General features: G+C 42.0%; 1 protein-coding gene across 11 annotated transcripts in view; it reads right to left on the bottom strand.

Annotated features, from left to right (window-relative positions):
- LOC132819922 (utrophin-like) overlaps positions 1 to 18,486 on the bottom strand; it is a 751,240-nt gene that overhangs the window by 562,209 nt on the left and 170,545 nt on the right. For all 11 annotated transcript variants that reach the window (XM_060831897.1, XM_060831902.1, XM_060831903.1 and 8 more), the window contains 5 exons: positions 17,022 to 17,185; positions 15,650 to 15,853; positions 11,803 to 11,984; positions 7,283 to 7,433; positions 6,102 to 6,221 (listed from right to left, as the gene is read on the bottom strand). In XM_060831897.1, the coding sequence (XP_060687880.1) occupies positions 6,102 to 6,221; positions 7,283 to 7,433; positions 11,803 to 11,984; positions 15,650 to 15,853; positions 17,022 to 17,185 (821 nt within the window). The remainder of the gene's footprint in view (positions 1 to 6,101; positions 6,222 to 7,282; positions 7,434 to 11,802; positions 11,985 to 15,649; positions 15,854 to 17,021; positions 17,186 to 18,486) is intronic.

Here is an 18,486-nt window from a genome sequence, read left to right as displayed (position 1 = left end):
AGTTGTTGGAGGGAATCCTGAGGGACAGGATGTACATGTATTTGGAAAAGCAAGGACTGATTAAGGATAGTCAACATGGCATTGTGCGTGGTAAATCACATCTCACAAACTTGATTGAGTTTTTTGAAGAAGTAATAAAGACGACTGATGAGGGCAGAGCGGCGGACGTGATCTATGTGGACTCCAGTAAGGCGTTCGACATAGTTCCCCATGGGACACTGGTTAGCAAGGTTAGATGTGATGGAATACAGGGAGAAATAGCCATTTGGATACAGAACTGGCTCAAAGGTAGAAGACAGAGGATGCTGGTGGAGGGCTGTCTTTCAGACTGGAGGCCTGTGACCAGTGGAATACCACAAGAATTGGTGCTGGGTCCACTACTTTTCATCATTTATATAAATTATTTGGATGTGAGCGTAAGAGGTATAGTTAGTAACAGATGACACCAAAGTTGGAGGCGTAGTGGACAGTAAAGAAGGTTATCTCAGATTACAATGGGATCTCTGATCAGATGGGCCTTTGGGCTGAGAAGTGGCAGATGACGTTTAGTTTAGATAAATGTGAGGTGCTGCATTTTGAGAAAGCAAATCTTAGAAAGACTTATACACTTATTGGTAAGGTCCTAGGGAATGTTGCTGAACAATGAGACCTTGGAGTGCACGTTTATAGCTCCTTGAAAGTGGAGTTGCAGGTAAATAGGATAGTGAAGAAGGCATTTGGTATGCTTTCCTTTATTGGTCAGAGTATTGAGTCCAGGAGTCGGGAGGTCATGTTGCGGCTGTACAGGACATTGGTTAGGCCACTATTGGAATATTGCATGCAATTCTGCTCTCCTTCCTATCAGAAAGATGTTGTGAAACTTGAAAGGATTCAGAGAAGATTTACAAGAATGTTGCCAGGTTTGGAGGATTTAAGCTATAGGGAGAGGTTGAATAGGCTAGGGCTATTATCCAGGAGCATCGGAAGCTGAGGGGTGACCTTATAGAGGTTTACAAGATGATGAGGGACATGGATAGGACAGATAGACAAAGTCTTTTCCCTGGGGTGGGGGGTCCAGAATAGAGGCATAGGTTTAGGGTAGAGGGGAAAGATATAAATGAGACCTAAGGGGCAACTTTTTCATGCAGAGGATAGTATGTGTATGGAATGAGCTGCCAGAGGTGGTGGTGGAAGCTGGTACAATTGCAACATTTAAAAGGCATCTGGATGGGTATATGAACAGGAAGTGTTTGGAGGTATATGGGACAGGTGGAACTAGACTGGGTTGGGATATCTTGTCAGCATGGACGAGTTGAACCGAAGGGTCTGTTTCTGTGGAGTACATCTCTATGACTCTACGACCTACTAGAGGAGTTTCGTGTCAATTATGCGAATAATGTGCCAGCCCATCGCAGCCAATCAAGGGTGGTCTTTCCTTCATTGCTGGGGATGTTGGCTTGGTTGAGGACACTGATGCATCTTTCTTCCCAGTGGATTCGCAGGCAGCATTGGTGGTACTGCTCCAGTGCCTTTATGGGTCTACTTCAGATAGTCCACATCTCAGAGCCATGTAGGAGAGTGGAAACAGCTCTGCAAACCATGAGTTTGGTGTTGGATCTGACGTTGTTGTCCTCAAACACACTTTTCCTCAGGCAGGTGAAGGCTGCCCACCCCAACGGTGACACTGGATTTTTTCATCAATAGCTATTTTGGTCAACAGAACCCCTCCAAGGCATGGAAGGAGCCAACGTTCTTTAAGGCCTCCCCAATGAAGCTGATGATTGGGGGTTCACTCCACAATGCCAGGCCAGATGGCAGAGGACCTTCATCTTGCATATGTTCGGGATGAGACCCATGCACTCTCATGCCTCAGTAAAGATGCTGATGATGGTCTCAAATACATCCACTGAGATTGCACATACATAAGCATAATTTGCATACTGCAGCTCAATGATCTTGGTTGGGGTGACTTTAGTTTTGGCTTGGAGGTGGTAGAAGTTGAATAATTTCCTACAGGTTCTCTAAGTTAGCTCCACTCCAGCAGGGAGCTTGTTGGCAGAGAGGTGAAGTATTGCAGCAAGATAGATCAAGAACAGCGTTAGGGCAATGGCGCAGCCCTGCTTGACACCTGCCCAAAAGGGGGAAGGGTCAGTGGTGGAGCCATTTGACATTACTATGACTTCTGTGTTGTCAAGCAGGCAAAGGATGGCAAAAAACTTCATGGTGCAAGCAAAATGAAGCTCTACAATACTTCTCAATTGATGGTATCAAAGGCCTTTAAAAGGTCAAAGAAAGCCAAATACAGGGATAGGTTATTTTCTCTGCATTACTCCTGCAGCTGTGGCATGGTGAAAATCATTTCTGTTGCAGCCCTCTGTGGCCAAAAGCCACACTAAGATTTCAGGAAGAGTTCCTCAGCCTCGGGGAAGAGACAGTTGAGGAAGACCTTGGCAATGACTTTTGCAATGGTCACTAGGGAAATTCCCATTAGTTACCGTAGTTGGACTTGTTCCTCTTTTTGAAAATGTTCACAACTATGGCATCTTGGAGCTTTCCTGGAATACTGTCCTCCTTCGAGATAAGGCAGACAAGGGTGTGTAGTTACAGCAGGAGCTCTTTTCTCTGCACTCCAATGCCTCAACAGGAATACCATCTTCTCCAGCAGTCTTGCTGTTTTTAAGCTGGCAGATGGCCTTCTCTACTTTGTGCAAGGCTGAGGTGTTGCTGAGCTCAAGGCATGTAGTTTGCTGTGGAATGCATTCAAGGATGTTTGGATCAACAAGAGAGGCCCTGGTTGAGGAGGTCTCTGAAATGCACCATGGTCAGCGCAGTCGTGGTGGTCCAAAGGGTCTGTTTCTGTGTCATCATGTTCTATTTTCTAGATACAATGGCCATGAGTACCTACAGTATCACTGGTCAGTATAAGCCCACTGAATGAGAACAGATCTTTGGTAGCTTGTTGGAGATAATAGTTCACACCAAACTTAATCAATCAGTCTCCTCAAAATTTTGAATCAAGAGATGATAAATGCAATGCAATAGATCGAATGGGAGGATGGGAAGCATCAGTCAGAGAAGCAACGAACCATGATCCAGTACGAATCATAAAGGGGTAAAAGAGAATGCATGAACTACATAATTAGAAGCAGTGACAGCCTGTAAAGATATGAAGTCAATAAAATATTAGGAGCAATGCAAAGTCACTGTAAAAGACACACAATTGTTTGAGGCAGGTAGAGAGAGAGAGTGAGCAAACCAAGAGAAGAAGTGCAAAGAGACAAACACATTCACACATAGTGAAGGAAGAAAGAAAATTACATTTACACAGAGCGAGAAATTCATAACATGAGTACATAGTTGCACCTAACTCAGTATATTCATTATGGTGGCACAGCTGACTTCAGAAAGGAGGAGAACACTCCCCCATCTACATTAACAGAGTGGAGTTGAGGGTGGAGAGTGTCAGGTTCTTCAGAGTGAAGATAACCTACAACCTAACCTGGACTTACCACATAGATGCAACAGTCAAGAAGGCACAACAATGTTTCTTCTGCCTCAGGAAATATGGCAAGTCCATAAGGATTGTCACCGACTTCTACAGATGCACCACTGAAAGCATAGTTCTGAGTGCATAACAGCCTGGTATGCTCTGCCCAGGACTGTAAGAAACTACAGAATTTTATGCTCGCAGATTCAAGAACAGCTTCTTCCTGACATTATTAGACTGATGAATGGACTCTCTAACCTCAAATAATGCTGACCTTGCTAATGTTGATCTTGCCTAGCACATGCCTTGTGCAACATGACTTGTATGCCTCTTATCTGCACATTCCTGTTACTATGATCTGTCTGTGCTGTTCATAAACAAAGTTTTTCACTGTACTTCCGCACATCAGGATGTTGCCTGGACTGGAGGGTTTGCCTTATGAAGAAAGATTGAATAGGCTCAGACTTTTCTCTCTGGAGAGAAGGAGGAAGAAAGGAGACCTGATAGAGGTGTACAAAATAATGAGAGGAATAGATAGAGTCAATAGCCAGAGACTTCTCCCCAGAGCAGGATTGACTGGTACAAGAAGTCATAGTTTGAAGATATTAGGAGGCAGGTACAAAGGAAACGTCAGAGGTAGGTTCTTTACGCAGAGAGTTGTGAATGCATGAAATGTGTTACCGGTGGTGGTGGTGGAAGCAGAGTCATTGGGGACAGTTAAGCGACTGCTGGACATGCACATGGATAGCAGTGAGTTGAGGGGTGCGTAGGTTGTTACTATATTTTATATTATGATTAAATCTCGGCGCAACATCGTGGGCCAAAGGGCTTGTTCTGTGCTGTACTTTACTATGTTCTATGTGACAATAAATCAATCGACCAAAGAACCTATAATTTTGGATGGGGATAGAAACGAAAAAGGGGAGACATTGCATTGATTAGTGGTTCTTCACAGAATGCATGTAATAAATATGATTGTCGGATGAGGTTCGGTCTGACATAGCCAAAATAATGGTCAGATAGGAACAGCATTTATGACAAAGAGAATATGCCAGATGCAAAATTATGCAAATAATTTATTTGCTTGTATCTTGTTACAAATGTGAAAATAATCTATGTTCAGCAGTTGCATTTTGCTGTAATAGAATATATATCGGGGCAGATGACTGTACACTTTAATATCAAAACCTCTTCAGTCATATATAGTCATAACCCCAAAGCATCAGCCTAGCAGTTTCAGTTCTTTCACCCTCTTTATAGTGTTAGACTTTCATCAGGAGCAGTACTTTCACCAGAGTCTAAAGATCGTGGGTCCAAGTTCCAACCTAGAACTGAATCCAGGTTAATCATTCAGTGCGCTGAGAGTATGCTGCAAACCAGCTGTGCCTCTTTTCGAGAAAGAATTTAAGGCACACCTCTCTTTTCAGATAGATGTAGGAAATACCATGTAAGAGCAGAGGAATTTACTTGGTATACTGGTCAACATTTATTCTTTTAGGAGAAAGTGAGGACTGCAGATGCTGGAGTAACACAAGTTGTTTATTATGTTGCTATTTATGTGAACTAATTAGCTGCATTTCAAAAGGAACTTATCTTCTATTAACCTCTTTGAGTGGTCAAATGGAAGTGTTTAGAAAAGTTATTTTCACACAGTGTGCAGAGGACTGTGAACATTTGCTAGGGACATATGTAGTTTAAGTGTATGGGGAAAGTCTGGCAGAAAGAGTACAATATTAATAAATGTGAAGCCATCTATTTTGGTAGGAATAGCAGTTAAAAAGTACTATTACATGAATGGTAAAAAAAATTGCAGCATGCTGCTGTGCAGACGGACTTAGGTGTCCTTATGCACGAATCACAGAAGATCATCTGCAGATGCAAAGGTATTTAAGAAGGCAAATGGAATTTTGTCCTTCAGTGCTAAAGGGATTAAGTTTAAAAACAGGGAGGTTATTTTGTAGCTGTAAATTGTGCTGATGAGGCAATACCTGGAGTACTGCATGCAATTTTGATCTTCTTACTTGAGAATTACTGGCACTGGCAGGGATGCAGAGGAGGTTCATTCGGTTGATTGCAGAGGGTTTTGGCTTTTGAGAAGACACTGAGATTATATTCATCGGAATTTAGAAGAATGAGGAGGGATCTTTTAGAAACATGTAAAATTATGAAAAGAATAGATAAAAGTAGAGAGGATGTTTCCACTGGTGGGTAAAGCTAGGACAAGAGGGCATAGACTCAAAATTAGGGGGACCAAATTGAGGACCGAATTAAGAAGGAACTTCTTCACCCAAAGGATTATTAATCTAAGGAATTCCCTACCCAGTGAAGCAGTTGAGGCTTCCTCAGGAGATATTTTTAAAGATAGATAATTTTCTGAACAGTAATTAAGGGTTATGGTGAGAAGGTGGGTAGGTGGAGCTGAGGCCACGAAAATACCAACCATGATCTTATTGAAAGGCAGAGTGGGCTCAAAGGGTGAGATGGCCTACTCTTGCTCCTAATTCTTATGCTCTATTGCAGAAGTGTGGAAATACATGTACTATCTGCTCTTGAATATCATTCAACAAATTCTATCAGCTTCATGTTTGCTACATTACTACGGTTGTGAAGTCAACCCCTACAAGAAATCAGTTACCTGCAACTGGTCCTCCAGTGCAGCTGTAGCACTCTCGCCACTGTTCTCATCCACTACCACAACCATGTGTGTCAGAGAGTTCACTTTCACCTGCTCTGTCTCCAAGTCACTTTGCAATAGCTGAAAAAGAATGTAATACACCAGCGCATGGTTATTAACTTTATTAATATTCATAGAAGCCCTGCAGTATGAAAACAGGCCGTACTGCCCACCAAGTGTACACCAACTCTCTGAAGAGCATCCCACCTAGACACACTCCCTGCCCTATCTCCGTAACCCTTGTTTCCCATGACCAATCAACTTAACGTACACATCCCTGGACACTATGAGCAATTGAATGTGGTGCCCTGGTGCTATTCGGCAACAGTGCTAACCACAACCACCGCACCACTCCAAATAACACAGAAGCACCTTAAATTAACAAGAACAGGTCTGGTCTAAATTCATCATAAAAATCAAATGTCAAGTGGGGATTAACTACAAAATTCTACATAACATGATAGGGTATGTCTAGATACACTGGTGAGTCTCGAAGCAGGGGATGTAATCTCAGAAATTGATACCAGGCAATTCAAGATAGACATTAAATATTTCTTCACTCAGATGAAGGGAATTCTTTGGAAATTTCTATCCCAGAGGCTGAGGATTCTCAAAGGATTAAACATGTTCAAGACAGAACTCAGTAGATTTCTGGAAACTGAGGACATCAAGAAATATGGGGATAGTTGAGAAAAATGGCATTGAAGTAGATGATCAACAATGATCAATATCAACCGTTGGAAAGGATTCCTGTTATTTCTTATGTTCCTAAACCCAGATCAGACTCTAATCTCCAGTATCTGCAGTCCTCACGTTCTCCCATACACCACAGGGTACAGTAATTTGATGCAAAAATGCAGTGCAAGACAAGGCTTAAATAGATAAAGATGCAGATTAAGAGCTATGAATGGTCTGGATAACACAGCAACTATACCTGCAACTGGGTATCATAGTAATAATACATACATGGAGACTGGAACAGGCTAAAAATAATGATGATTCTTAATATACAGGTTGGACACATCAATAAAGTAAGTCCTGAGTTTTAGCACAGGATACCGTCATCAAAAGATATTACCAAGAGACATCACCACCAACTCTCTTTATCAATGACTGGAATTTCTCAAGTCAAATACACTTACTTTATGTTCATCAATCTGCCATTTGAAGGACTCAAATTCATTTACTTCAGAGTGTGCTTCCAGCTTTTGAATACGTGCTTCTGTCCGAGTGAGCCAATCTGATAGCTGGCACAATTGCTGCTGCTGCAATTCCATGAGAACCTCATGAAGCCTGAAACATCAATGAATTTGGAATTTAATCAGCAACATGCAATTCAGAAAAGGCATGATACTAAACTCAGGATTCGGATTATGTGATGGGAGGGCAGGCAGTGGTGTTCTTAAGGAGTCACCATTATTTTCAAATAAAAGAACATTTCACCAAGACCCTGTTGACACATAGATTACAGGCTTATCCCTATAATCTTCAAACTACACACATTCACAGACTTATGGAGAGCTTAGAGAAGTTGGTTTGATCTTCCTCCAAAGGTGGTCAGACGGACATTTAACACAGATAATAAATATCTTAACAAAGTTTGATAGAACAAATCAGAAGATCATGTTTCTAAGGGCACAACAATCAGTAAGCAGAGGACATAGAATTAGGTTAATTGACAAAAGAAGTTGTGGTGTACCTAGGAGAGGTTTTTCTCAAATCAATGGGTTATGATGATCTCCAATATACAGCCTGAAAGGGGGATGAATATGTTCCTACATTAAAGCAGCAGCTAACTTCAGAAAATCAAAGCTCAGTGGTCATGAAAGGCACTTTATAAATGAAAGTCTTCACTGGATAAATACATTGAGGGGAAATCTGAAAGTCTATGGTGTAGAGGTAGGTACTAATCAGTCAGCTCTTTCAAAGAGTTTATTTGGGCACAGAAGTCTGACTGGTGGCTCCCTTCACTGTATCATTCCTAAGAACAACAAATACTGCCACCAAACACAAATAATACACATTTTTAATGTCCTTTAAGAATGCCCAGTTACAACAGACTGCGCCAATCAAACTGTCAGCGTTTCTGCCATTACGCAACTTAAACTGACAATAAAGTCAGTTTGGACATTTGCACATTGTGCAGAATAATGTGAAATCCAGAAGTTGTTATTTACTCTCCTTCACAGGGTACACTGTAGAGGTTCCCAAAGACTACAATCTTTTCTGGAATCAAGAACCTACAGGTGGCTCAGAGGTTAGCACTACTGCCTCAAAGTGCCAGGGGCACATTTTCCCCAGTCTGCGTGGGTTTCCTCCAGGTGCTCTGATTTCCCCATACAGTCCAAAGATGTGCAGGTTAGGTGGATTGGCCATGCTAAATTGCCCACAGTGTGCAGGCTAATTGGACTATCCATGGGAAATGCAGAGTTACAAGGTTTTGAGGGGAGGGGAATGATCTTCAGAGCGTCAATGTAGTCATAGAGTCATAGAGATGTACAGCATGGAAACAGACCCTACAGTCCAACCCGTCCATGCCGACCAGATATCCCAACCCAATCTAGTCTCACCTGCCAGCACCCAGCCCAAATCCCTCCAAACCTTTCCTATTCATATACCCATCCAAATGTCTCTTAAATGTTGCAATTGTACCAGCCTCCACCATATCCTCTGGCAGCTCATTTCATACATGTACCACCCTCTAAGTGAAAAAGTTGCTCCTTAGGTCTCTTTTATATCTTTCCCCTCTCACCCTAAACCTATGCCCTCTAGTTCTGGACTCCCTGACCCCAGGGAAAAGACTTTGCCGATTTATCCTATCCATGCCCCTCATAATTTTGTAAACCTCTGTAAGGTCACCCCTCAGCCTCCGAAGCTCTAGGGAAAACAGCCCTAACCTGTTCAGCCTCTCCCTGTAGCTCAGATCCTCCAACCCTGGCAACAGCCTTGTAAATCTTTTCTGAACCCTTTCAAGTTTCACAACATCTTTCCAATAGGAAGGAGACCACAATTGCATGCAATATTCCAACAGTGGCATAACCAATGTCCTGTACAGCCGTAACATGACCTCCAACTCCTGCACTCAATACTCTGACCAATAAAGGAAAGCATACCAAACGCCACCTTCACTATCCTATCTACCTGCGACTCCACTTTCAAGGAGTTAGGAACCTGCACTCCAAGGTCTCTTTGCTCAGCAACACTCCCTAGGACCTTACCATTAAGTGTATAAGTCCTGCTAAGATTTGCTTTCCCAAAATTCAGCACCTCGCATTTATCTGAATTAAACTCCATCTGCCACTTCTCAGCTCATTGGCCCATCTGGCCCAGATCCTGTTGTAATCTGAGGTAACCACCTTCGCTGTCCACTACACCTCTAATTTTGGTGTCATCTGCAAATTTACTAACTGTACCTCTCATGCTCGCATCCAAATCATTTGTGTAAATGACAAAAAGTAGAGGGCCTAGCACCGATCCTTGTGGCACTCCACTAGTCACAGGCCTCCAGTCTGAAAAACAACCCTCCACCACCACCCTCTGTCTTCTACCTTTGAGCCAGTTCTGTATCCAAATGGCTACTTCTCCCTGTATTCCATGAGATCTAACTTTGCTAATCAGTCTCCCATGGGGAACCTTGTTGAACGCCTTTCTGAAGTCCATATAGATCACATCTACTGCTCTACTCTCATCAATCTTCTTTGTTACTTATTCAAAAAAACTCAAATCAAGTTTGTGAGACATGATTTCCCACGCACAAAGCCATGTCGACTATCCCGAATCAGTCTTTGCCTTTCCAAATACATGTACAGCCTGTCCATCAGGATTCCTTCCAACAACTTGCCCACCACCAAGGTCAGGCTCACCAGTCTATAGTTCCATGGCTTGTATTTTCCACCCTTCCTAAACAGTGGCACCACGTTTGCCAATCTCCAGTCTTCCGATGGGCCAAGTGGCCTGCTTCCACACTATAAGGAAGCTATGATCCTAATTCTTTGTCTCACTCTAAAATCCCATAGAAAGTCACACCTTGTTGAAATTGAAGTGTAAATGGGCTTTTAAACGTGTGTTAACTTCATAATTACTGATGAACACCTTTAGTGCCTCTGCAAAGCTAAAACAATGTTTTTGTAAAATATTCCATGAGCAAAATCCAAGACAATAACAGAAGCTTTGGACAAGCCAATAGATTTGAGTCTGCATGAACACAATTCACTAAAAACACAGGTACAAATCTAATCAAATAGGCTTCTGGAATACTAGCTCCTATCTCAAGCCTGGAATACATTGGAGGAGGTAATGCTTTAGTTGTAGACAGCCTTGGTCAGATCCCATCAGGAGCACCGTGGATCTCAGTAGCTTTGACCTTATGACCTTATTAGGAGAATCAAAGATTAAGGGGAATGCAAAATGGATGAAAAATGTCAGATTAGCCATGATCCTACATAATTGTGGTGGATGCTCATGGGGCTGAATGGCCTACTTTTATTCTTCTTTCTTATGGTCTTAATGGTTACTCTCAAGTCAGAGACCTAGAGTGAAGCTTTCTTTTAAACTAACATTTACAACCTTTCTCCAGTCCAGTGATAGCATGCATTAATTCAACAACTGCTATAAATAAGGAGCTCAATTAGCTGGACGGCTGGTCTGTGATGCTAATGCCAACAGTACACATTAAATTCCCACTCCAATTTTGGTTATATGAAGTATCCTTCTTCTCAACCTCTTCTCATTCCTGAGAGATGATGACCTTCAGGTGTAACCACCACCAGTCATCTCTCTCCAAAGAAAAAGCAGCCCTATGATCCAAGAGGACTACTGTTACAAAGTCAAAAGAGTATATTGCTCACTTAAAGATAAAAAGCATATTCTGAATTTTAAGTAAATTTCAAGTACAGCCACAGCGGTACAGATTAGCTAAGAAACAGGCTGTTCCAAAATGAATACATGTAGCAAATAGCTGTTACATAGATACCTGAGCTTTAGTTGCTGTTTTGACAACAATTCAAATTTAACCAATTAATTTAAAGCATGCCAAGGATACAAAAACCCAATTGAATTTGAATTTATTGCATTGACAATATCGGACCAATGAGACAAAATTATGTCGGGGGTATAAAACAAAGGCATTTTGAAAATTGGTCAGAGCAACAGCCATAGAGCTGAAGAGCAAATGCCATCCGTAGAAATAAACATCTCGCTCTCAAAGAAATTTCAGAAGGCACTATCTATCGAAAGGTACGTTTTCCTGTAAAAGCAGTAAAAAGTAGGGAGAAAACAGCAGAATCTGAAGACTGGAAGGAAGACTGCAAAAGAAGCTGCATGGATTTTGAGAAATTAAGTTAATGTAATGCTTAATAATTGTGCTATTGGAATAGCATATTAATAGAATTGTGTTGAACTAAGGGGTAGCAATTAGTACGGGTAATAAGTGTTTGGCTTGTTAATAGTTTTCATTAGTGTTCCCTGTTAGGTTTAAACAAAGTAATTGTTACTTTTATACAGTGGAAATCAGGAATTTTCTTTCTTTCACACATTTTTAACAGATTATGAGGCGAGGCAAGCTTTTCAGAGTGTTTGGTTTTAATTACATAGGCAGGAGGCTGGAAGAACTCAGCAAGCCAGGCAGCATCACGAGGTGGAACAGCATCAGTTTACAACTCACTTGGCTTGTCTGTCCATGCTGGCAACTCTCAGGCTTTCCCATCTAGAATTAAGCAAAGACATTTGTTCTCTGATCTCATTTTCCTCCTCTTCTGTGAGGTTGCCCTGTGCAGTGAGCTGGTTTCCAGCCTGAAGTACATTACCCACATTACTCTGATGTGCAGTCAGCTCCATCATGAATCCCTGAATCAGAAAGTATAAAATGGCAGTCAAAAGGAGTGAACAAAATCCATCATTGACCAATCTTAAAGTAATCATATCCACCAGTCATTCTAAAATGCAATAATAAACATCATTTCGATGCACAAAGATAACTACAACATTTTAGTTTACTATGGATGCACAGATTATGCACTTAGGTTAATTAAGTCTTTTAAAAATAGATCAGTTTCCATCCTCATTCACATAGGTTTTGGATTCAATAAAATGACTTTGAAACCCAAGCGAATTGCTGGAATTTTTTTTCAAGCCATATTGTCCTTTGGACTCAATATGAGCACAGAAAATCAGCTGTAATAAAGGCATTGAGAATTATAAACATCCTACAGCCTTCGTAAATGGAGCAAACTAAACTATTTTCCAGACAGTCATTCTACTACATAACAAACTCACTTAGTGCACCCTGTACATAGAGTCATGGAGATGCACAGCATGGAAACAGACCCTTCGGTCCAACCCATCCATGCTGACCAGATATCCCTACCCAACCTAGTCCCATCTGACTACACCTGGCCCATATCCCTCCAAACACTTCCTATTCATATATCCATTCAGATGCCTTTTAAATATTGCAATTGTGCCAGTTTCCACCATCACCTCTGGCAGCTCATTCCATAAAAGCACCACCTTCTGGGTGAAAAGGTTGTCCCTTAGGTCTCTTTTATATCTTTCCCCTCACCCTAAACCTACACCATCTAGTTCTGGACTCCCTCACCCCAGGGAAAAGACTTTGTCTATTTATCCTATCAATATCCCTCATGATTTTATAAACCTCTATAAGGTCACCCCTCAGCCTTCGATGCTCCAGGGAAAACAGCCCTGGCCTATTAAACCTCTCCCTATAGCTCAAATCCTCCAACCCTGGCAACATTCTTGTAAATCTTCTTTGAACCCTTTCAAGTTTCATAACATCTTTCCGATAGGAAGGAGACCACACAATTGCACACAACTTTCTAACAGCGGCCTAACCAATGTCCTGTACAGCCGCAACATAACTCCAAACTCCAGTACTTAATATTCTGACCAATAAAAGAAAGCATACCAAATGCCGTCTTCACGATCCTATCTACCTGCGACTCCACTTTCAAAAAGCTATGAACCTGCACTCCAAGGTCTCTTTGTTCAGCAACACTCCTTAGGACCTTACCATTAAGTGCATAAGTCCTGCTAAGATTTGCATTCCCAAAATGCAGCACCTCGCATTTATCAAAGTTTTATCAAAAGAAATATTTAACTCCTGACTGCAAGATGTTTACTTTACTAATAGCAACTGTTAACATTTCCATGAAATTTACACTTCTATGTTGGATATGAATGGTGAATCTACTGAAATATTTCAGGCTTCCAACATTTTAATTTTCACTGTCTTAATTGGTTCACTAATGCACCCATACACACAATACCTATACCACTGATATATTGGAGGTAACGATTATCTGTTGGAATCTTTGCACTGCATCATGTCGATGATGCACACTGCTACTACTGAGTATCAGTGTGGAGGGAGTAGATGTTTGTGGATGTGGTACCAATCAAGTGGGCTGCTTTGTCCTGGATGATGTCAAGCTTCTTGAGTGTTGTTGGAGCTGCACTCATCCAAGCAAGTAGGAAGAACATCACACTCCTGACCTGTGCTTAGTAGATGGTGCACAGTCTTTGGGGAACCAGGTGGTGAGTTCCTTGCTAGTATACCAAGCCTCTGACCTGCTCTTGTAGTCACTGCGCTTAAATGGTGATTCCAGTTGAGTTTCTGGTCTATGGCAACCCCTAGGATGTTGATAGTGAGGGAATTCAATAATGGTAACACCTTTTAATGTCAAGGATACAGTGGTTAAATTGTCCCTTACTGAAGATGGTCATTGCCTGACAGTAATGTAGCGCAAATATTACTTGCTACTTGTCAGCCCAAGCCATGAATTTGTCCAGATTTTGTTGCTTGAAAACATGCTTCGGTATCTGAGTTGTCACAAATGATACTGAATGTTGTGCAATCATCGGCAAACATTCCCACTTATCACCTTATAATGGAAGGAAGGTCATTGATGAAGCAGCTGAAGATGGTTGGGCCGAGAGCACGGAGGAATTCCTGCAGAGCTGTCCTGGAGCTGACCTCAAACAACCAGATCTATCTTCCCATGTGCCAAATGATCCAACCAACACAGAGTTGGCTCCCTAATAAGCATTGATTCCAATTTTGCTAGGGATCCTTAATTCCACACTCAGTCAAAAGTGGCCAGGATGTCAAGGGCTGTCACACTCAGCTTAAATTCAGCACTTACGTCCATGCTTGAACCAAGCTGTAATGAGGTGAGGAGCTGAGTGGCCCTGGCAGAACCCAAACTGAGCATCACTGAGCAGGTGCTGCTTGATAGCACTGTTGATGACACGTTCCATCAGTTTACTAATGACCAAGAGGAGACTGATGGGGCAATAATTGGCCAGATTGGACTTTTGTCCTGTTTTTTGTATAGAGGACATACCTGGGCAATTTCCCACTTTGTCAAGTTGATGCCAATGTTGTAACTGTACTGGACAGCTTGGCTAAGGGAACGGCAGGTTCTGGTGCACAAGTCTTCAACTTTTACCAGAATGTTGTCAGGGCTCATTGGTCTGGACTGCAAAGGCAATCTGTAAGACAACTGAAGCCCCTTCCCCATCCCACAAGTAAAACATTCTCTTGATTACATGCTGCATTTACTGTTTAATGCTCTACCCACGACATAGTCTTTAACTTTATTATTTTATCATTATTCTTTATATGTACTCTATTGGCAGACGTACTGTCGTCATTAAAATGTGAACTTGCTGTACTGCTCTGCTTGCCTTCAAAATGTTATGCTTGCGTAGTGATTCCGTTCAGTTTCTGGTCAATTTTTTTATTTCAAAAATATACTTTATTCACAAAATATTTTGATGATCTGTACAATTAGTGGTGCCATTCATAGGTGCACATTGCATTTCTGTACATACAGAGATCAGAATTAATCATTCGTATATACAGGTCTGTACGTTTACCATCCATGTATTTAGCTGAGACGTCAGCGGAGCCCACTTACTGCATGGGCCCCCTGTTTTTCTTCAGCAGGCAGACGTTACACGGTGGTCTTTCCCCACCGCGCCTTGGCGGCAGCAGGCAGACGTTACACGGTGGTCTTTCCCCACCACGCCTTGGCGGCAGCTGCCCCAAGCTTCAGCGCGTCCCTCAACATGTAGTCTGGACCTTGGAATGTGCCAGTCCGCAACACTCAGTCGAGGTCAGCTCCTTCAGCTGGAAGATCAACAGGTTTCGGACACATCAAAGAGCGTCTTTGAACGAACTGATGATCCTCCAGGCACAGTTGATGTTTATTTTGGTGTGCGTCCTGGGGAGAGTTTCTGGTCAATGGTAATCCCTAGCATGTTGATAGTGAGGGAATTTTGAAACTGCTCTCCAGCCTCAATTTTGCTCTTTAGATTTCTAAACCACCTTTCACTTGATCCTATGTTTCTCATTTAAGTTTATAATATCCACAGTACTAACAAGTGTTAGCTGTAATTTATTTTGCTTCTTTCCAGCAAAGATTTAGCTACCTTCGAGTACAAGAACAAAGCAGGACAGCTCTGGATAGACATGCAATATCTGTATATACCTCATGAATGTGAAACTGTTCCTTCACCTCCTCAACGTCAGAGGATATGTCATCTTGCATATGAAACGCGTCCTCAGCTGACAATAGCCATGTTAGGACCTCCTCCAAAACTGCCTGATAACCATCCAAGTCCACATTCATCTCAGGCACTGTACTGGAAGTTTCAGTCTGAGAGTTGACGGGCTTCTTTTCGGAGGTTACAGTCTAATCAAAGAAGAAGAAGAATCCTTTACACATTCATGTTTACTCAGTCATAAGTTAAGAATTTTGGAATATCTAAATTATCAACTGGGATCATCAAAATCTTTATTTTAGCAACTGTACTGATGTGTACACAATACTGCTTCAAAGCCCATAAATAACCTATAGATATTTCAAGTCACAAACATAAACAGATTCCAGCACTCCCTGAGTTAGAAATACATACACGCAGAGCAATCAAAACTACCCTTCGCAAACTCCAGTCTCTGAAAGCTCAGTCAGCACAAAAGAGAAACAAATCAACAATAGAACCGAGCAGTCCAGGTTTTAAACGTTGACAGCTAAAACTTAAGGATCACTAGATCTAAACACTGCCAATGGGCCATCCTGAATTCAAGTTTTCATTTATGCTCACTGACTCCCTCATCTTCTGGTGAAAGCTGAAGTGATCTAATGCCTATCAGTCACTTATTTAATACTATATCCATTAGAATCAAAATGTATAGATTACATTAGATTAGATTAAATTCCGTACAGTGTAGAAATAGGCCCTTCAGGCCAACCAGTTCACACCGACTCTCCGAAGAGTAACCCACCCAGATCCATTTCCCTCTGACTAATGCACCTAACAATACGGGCAATTTAGCGTGGCCAATTCACCTGGCCTGCACATCTTTGGATTGTGGGAGGAAACTGGAGCACCTAGAGGAAACCCACAGAGACACAGGGAGAATGTGCAAACTCCACACAGGCAGTTGCCCATGGCTGGAATCGAACCTGGGACCCTGTTGCTGTGAGGCAGCAATGCTAACCACTGAGCCACCATACAGTTTTCATAATTTTTGCGTGATGGCACTTAAATCTAAATCAGTGCTTTCCTGTATGACTTGGGAATGTAACTGAAGGTTCGATAAATAGTAAAAGGCAAAGTTACAAGAAATATGAAAGATTTCTTAATGTACAATCTACAATATACATGAGCTAATGTTCAACAATATTGTACATCTGCCTAACAATTGTGCAAACAATACAGTGGTAGCAGGATAAGCACAGCACTGTTGACTGTTGAGGTACCTTATAAACCAATGCTCTAGTTCAGCAATACACTCACCTCATCCCTCTACTCCTACCATGTATTTCATTAGACACATGATAACAGGCAGTTCCATACCTGTTGACGTGATAAAGGACCTTCTGCACATTCAACTTTGTACTGCCTTGGTAGGGTCTCCACTTCAAGAATGTCCTCCATTGTGACTTGTTGAGGGAGTACCTCAAATAAAGAAGTCACATACATGATGATGGATTTCTTGTCAGGAAGGCAAACAGCAATATCTAGAACAGAAAATAGCATGGATCAGAAACAGCAATCTAGACAACTTCACAGAGATATAAACAATAATTTTGGGGCTTTGCACCCCAACCCCACACAGCAAGTCTAGTCATCACATGGACAGCTGGTACAAACAACCTGTTTTCAGTCACTAATGGTCCCCATTAGCAGCTATTCATTCATCTCAGCTTACCTTTACCTAGTCCAACTACCATTCCAACCAATTCATGAATGTCAGAGGAACTGCAAGTGGACACACTTTCTGCAGATATAGTTGTCAGGGACATTTGACTTCTCCCTATCTCCCACATCTCACAGGAAGAGCATACCATTCGCTGACTGCCATTACTAATCCTGTTGTAACAACTTGATTAAATAAAAAGGGAAAACCTTACCTTACTGTACCTTAACGCTGCTTATCCTCCTCAGTGAAGCCAAAAGTCCTGAAAAGCAGCACTTTAACCTGACTGCTGAGTCTCTGCTGTTTCTCAGCCATAAGAAATTTTCTCACAGACCCTCTCTCTACTTTTTGGTTCAAGGAGGGAGGTAGGAAAGGAAACACTACAGTTATGTAACATTTGTGATTTCATTACTTGTGGTCACTGGGATCTCTACGACCCCCTTCTCAGTCGTGGTGAGATAGCCGACTTCTCACAAGATCCACCTCTGTTGCTTCTCACTACTGCCCTCTGTTGGATTCCCTTCCTGTTGTTGAGCAGCAGGCCCTCCACAATCACCTTCTCAGTGCTGGTGAACGAGCCAACTGCTACCAGAATCCTTATCAGTTGTTTCTCATTACTGCCCTTGTCCATCACTGAGAGTCATAGAGATGTACATCACAGAAACAGACCCTTCAGTCCAACTTGTCCATACCGACCAGATATCCTAATCTAATCGAGTCCCATTTGCCAGCACTTGGCCCATATCCCTCGAAACCCTTCTATTCATATATCCATCAGAGTTTTAAAAATAATAGAATTTTGGTCACTGGCACCAAAATGCTCCCCCACTGACAACTCAGTCACCTGCCCTGCCTCGCCTTATGTCCTAAGAGCAGGTAAAGTTTTGCACCTTCTCTTGTGGGCACATATACACACTGAATCAGAAAACTTTCTTGTTTCGGTACATAATCCTTTATCAAAAATTCCGAAATCCGAAAAGCTCTGAAATCCCAAGTTTTTCTCGTGAAGTATGAAGCATCAGTCATGTCTGCATAACAAGGCTTATTTGGCGTGCGAAGTCGACACCCACTTGACCCATGTGGCGGTTTGGCCCAACTCTGGCAGGTGTCAATTATGTATTT

Source organism: Hemiscyllium ocellatum, chromosome 10, assembly GCF_020745735.1.
Source record: "Hemiscyllium ocellatum isolate sHemOce1 chromosome 10, sHemOce1.pat.X.cur, whole genome shotgun sequence".
Classification (NCBI taxonomy): Eukaryota; Metazoa; Chordata; class Chondrichthyes; order Orectolobiformes; family Hemiscylliidae; genus Hemiscyllium; species Hemiscyllium ocellatum.
Note: the sequence above shows the minus strand (reverse complement) of the source record. Positions and strands in the feature narration are given on the sequence as shown.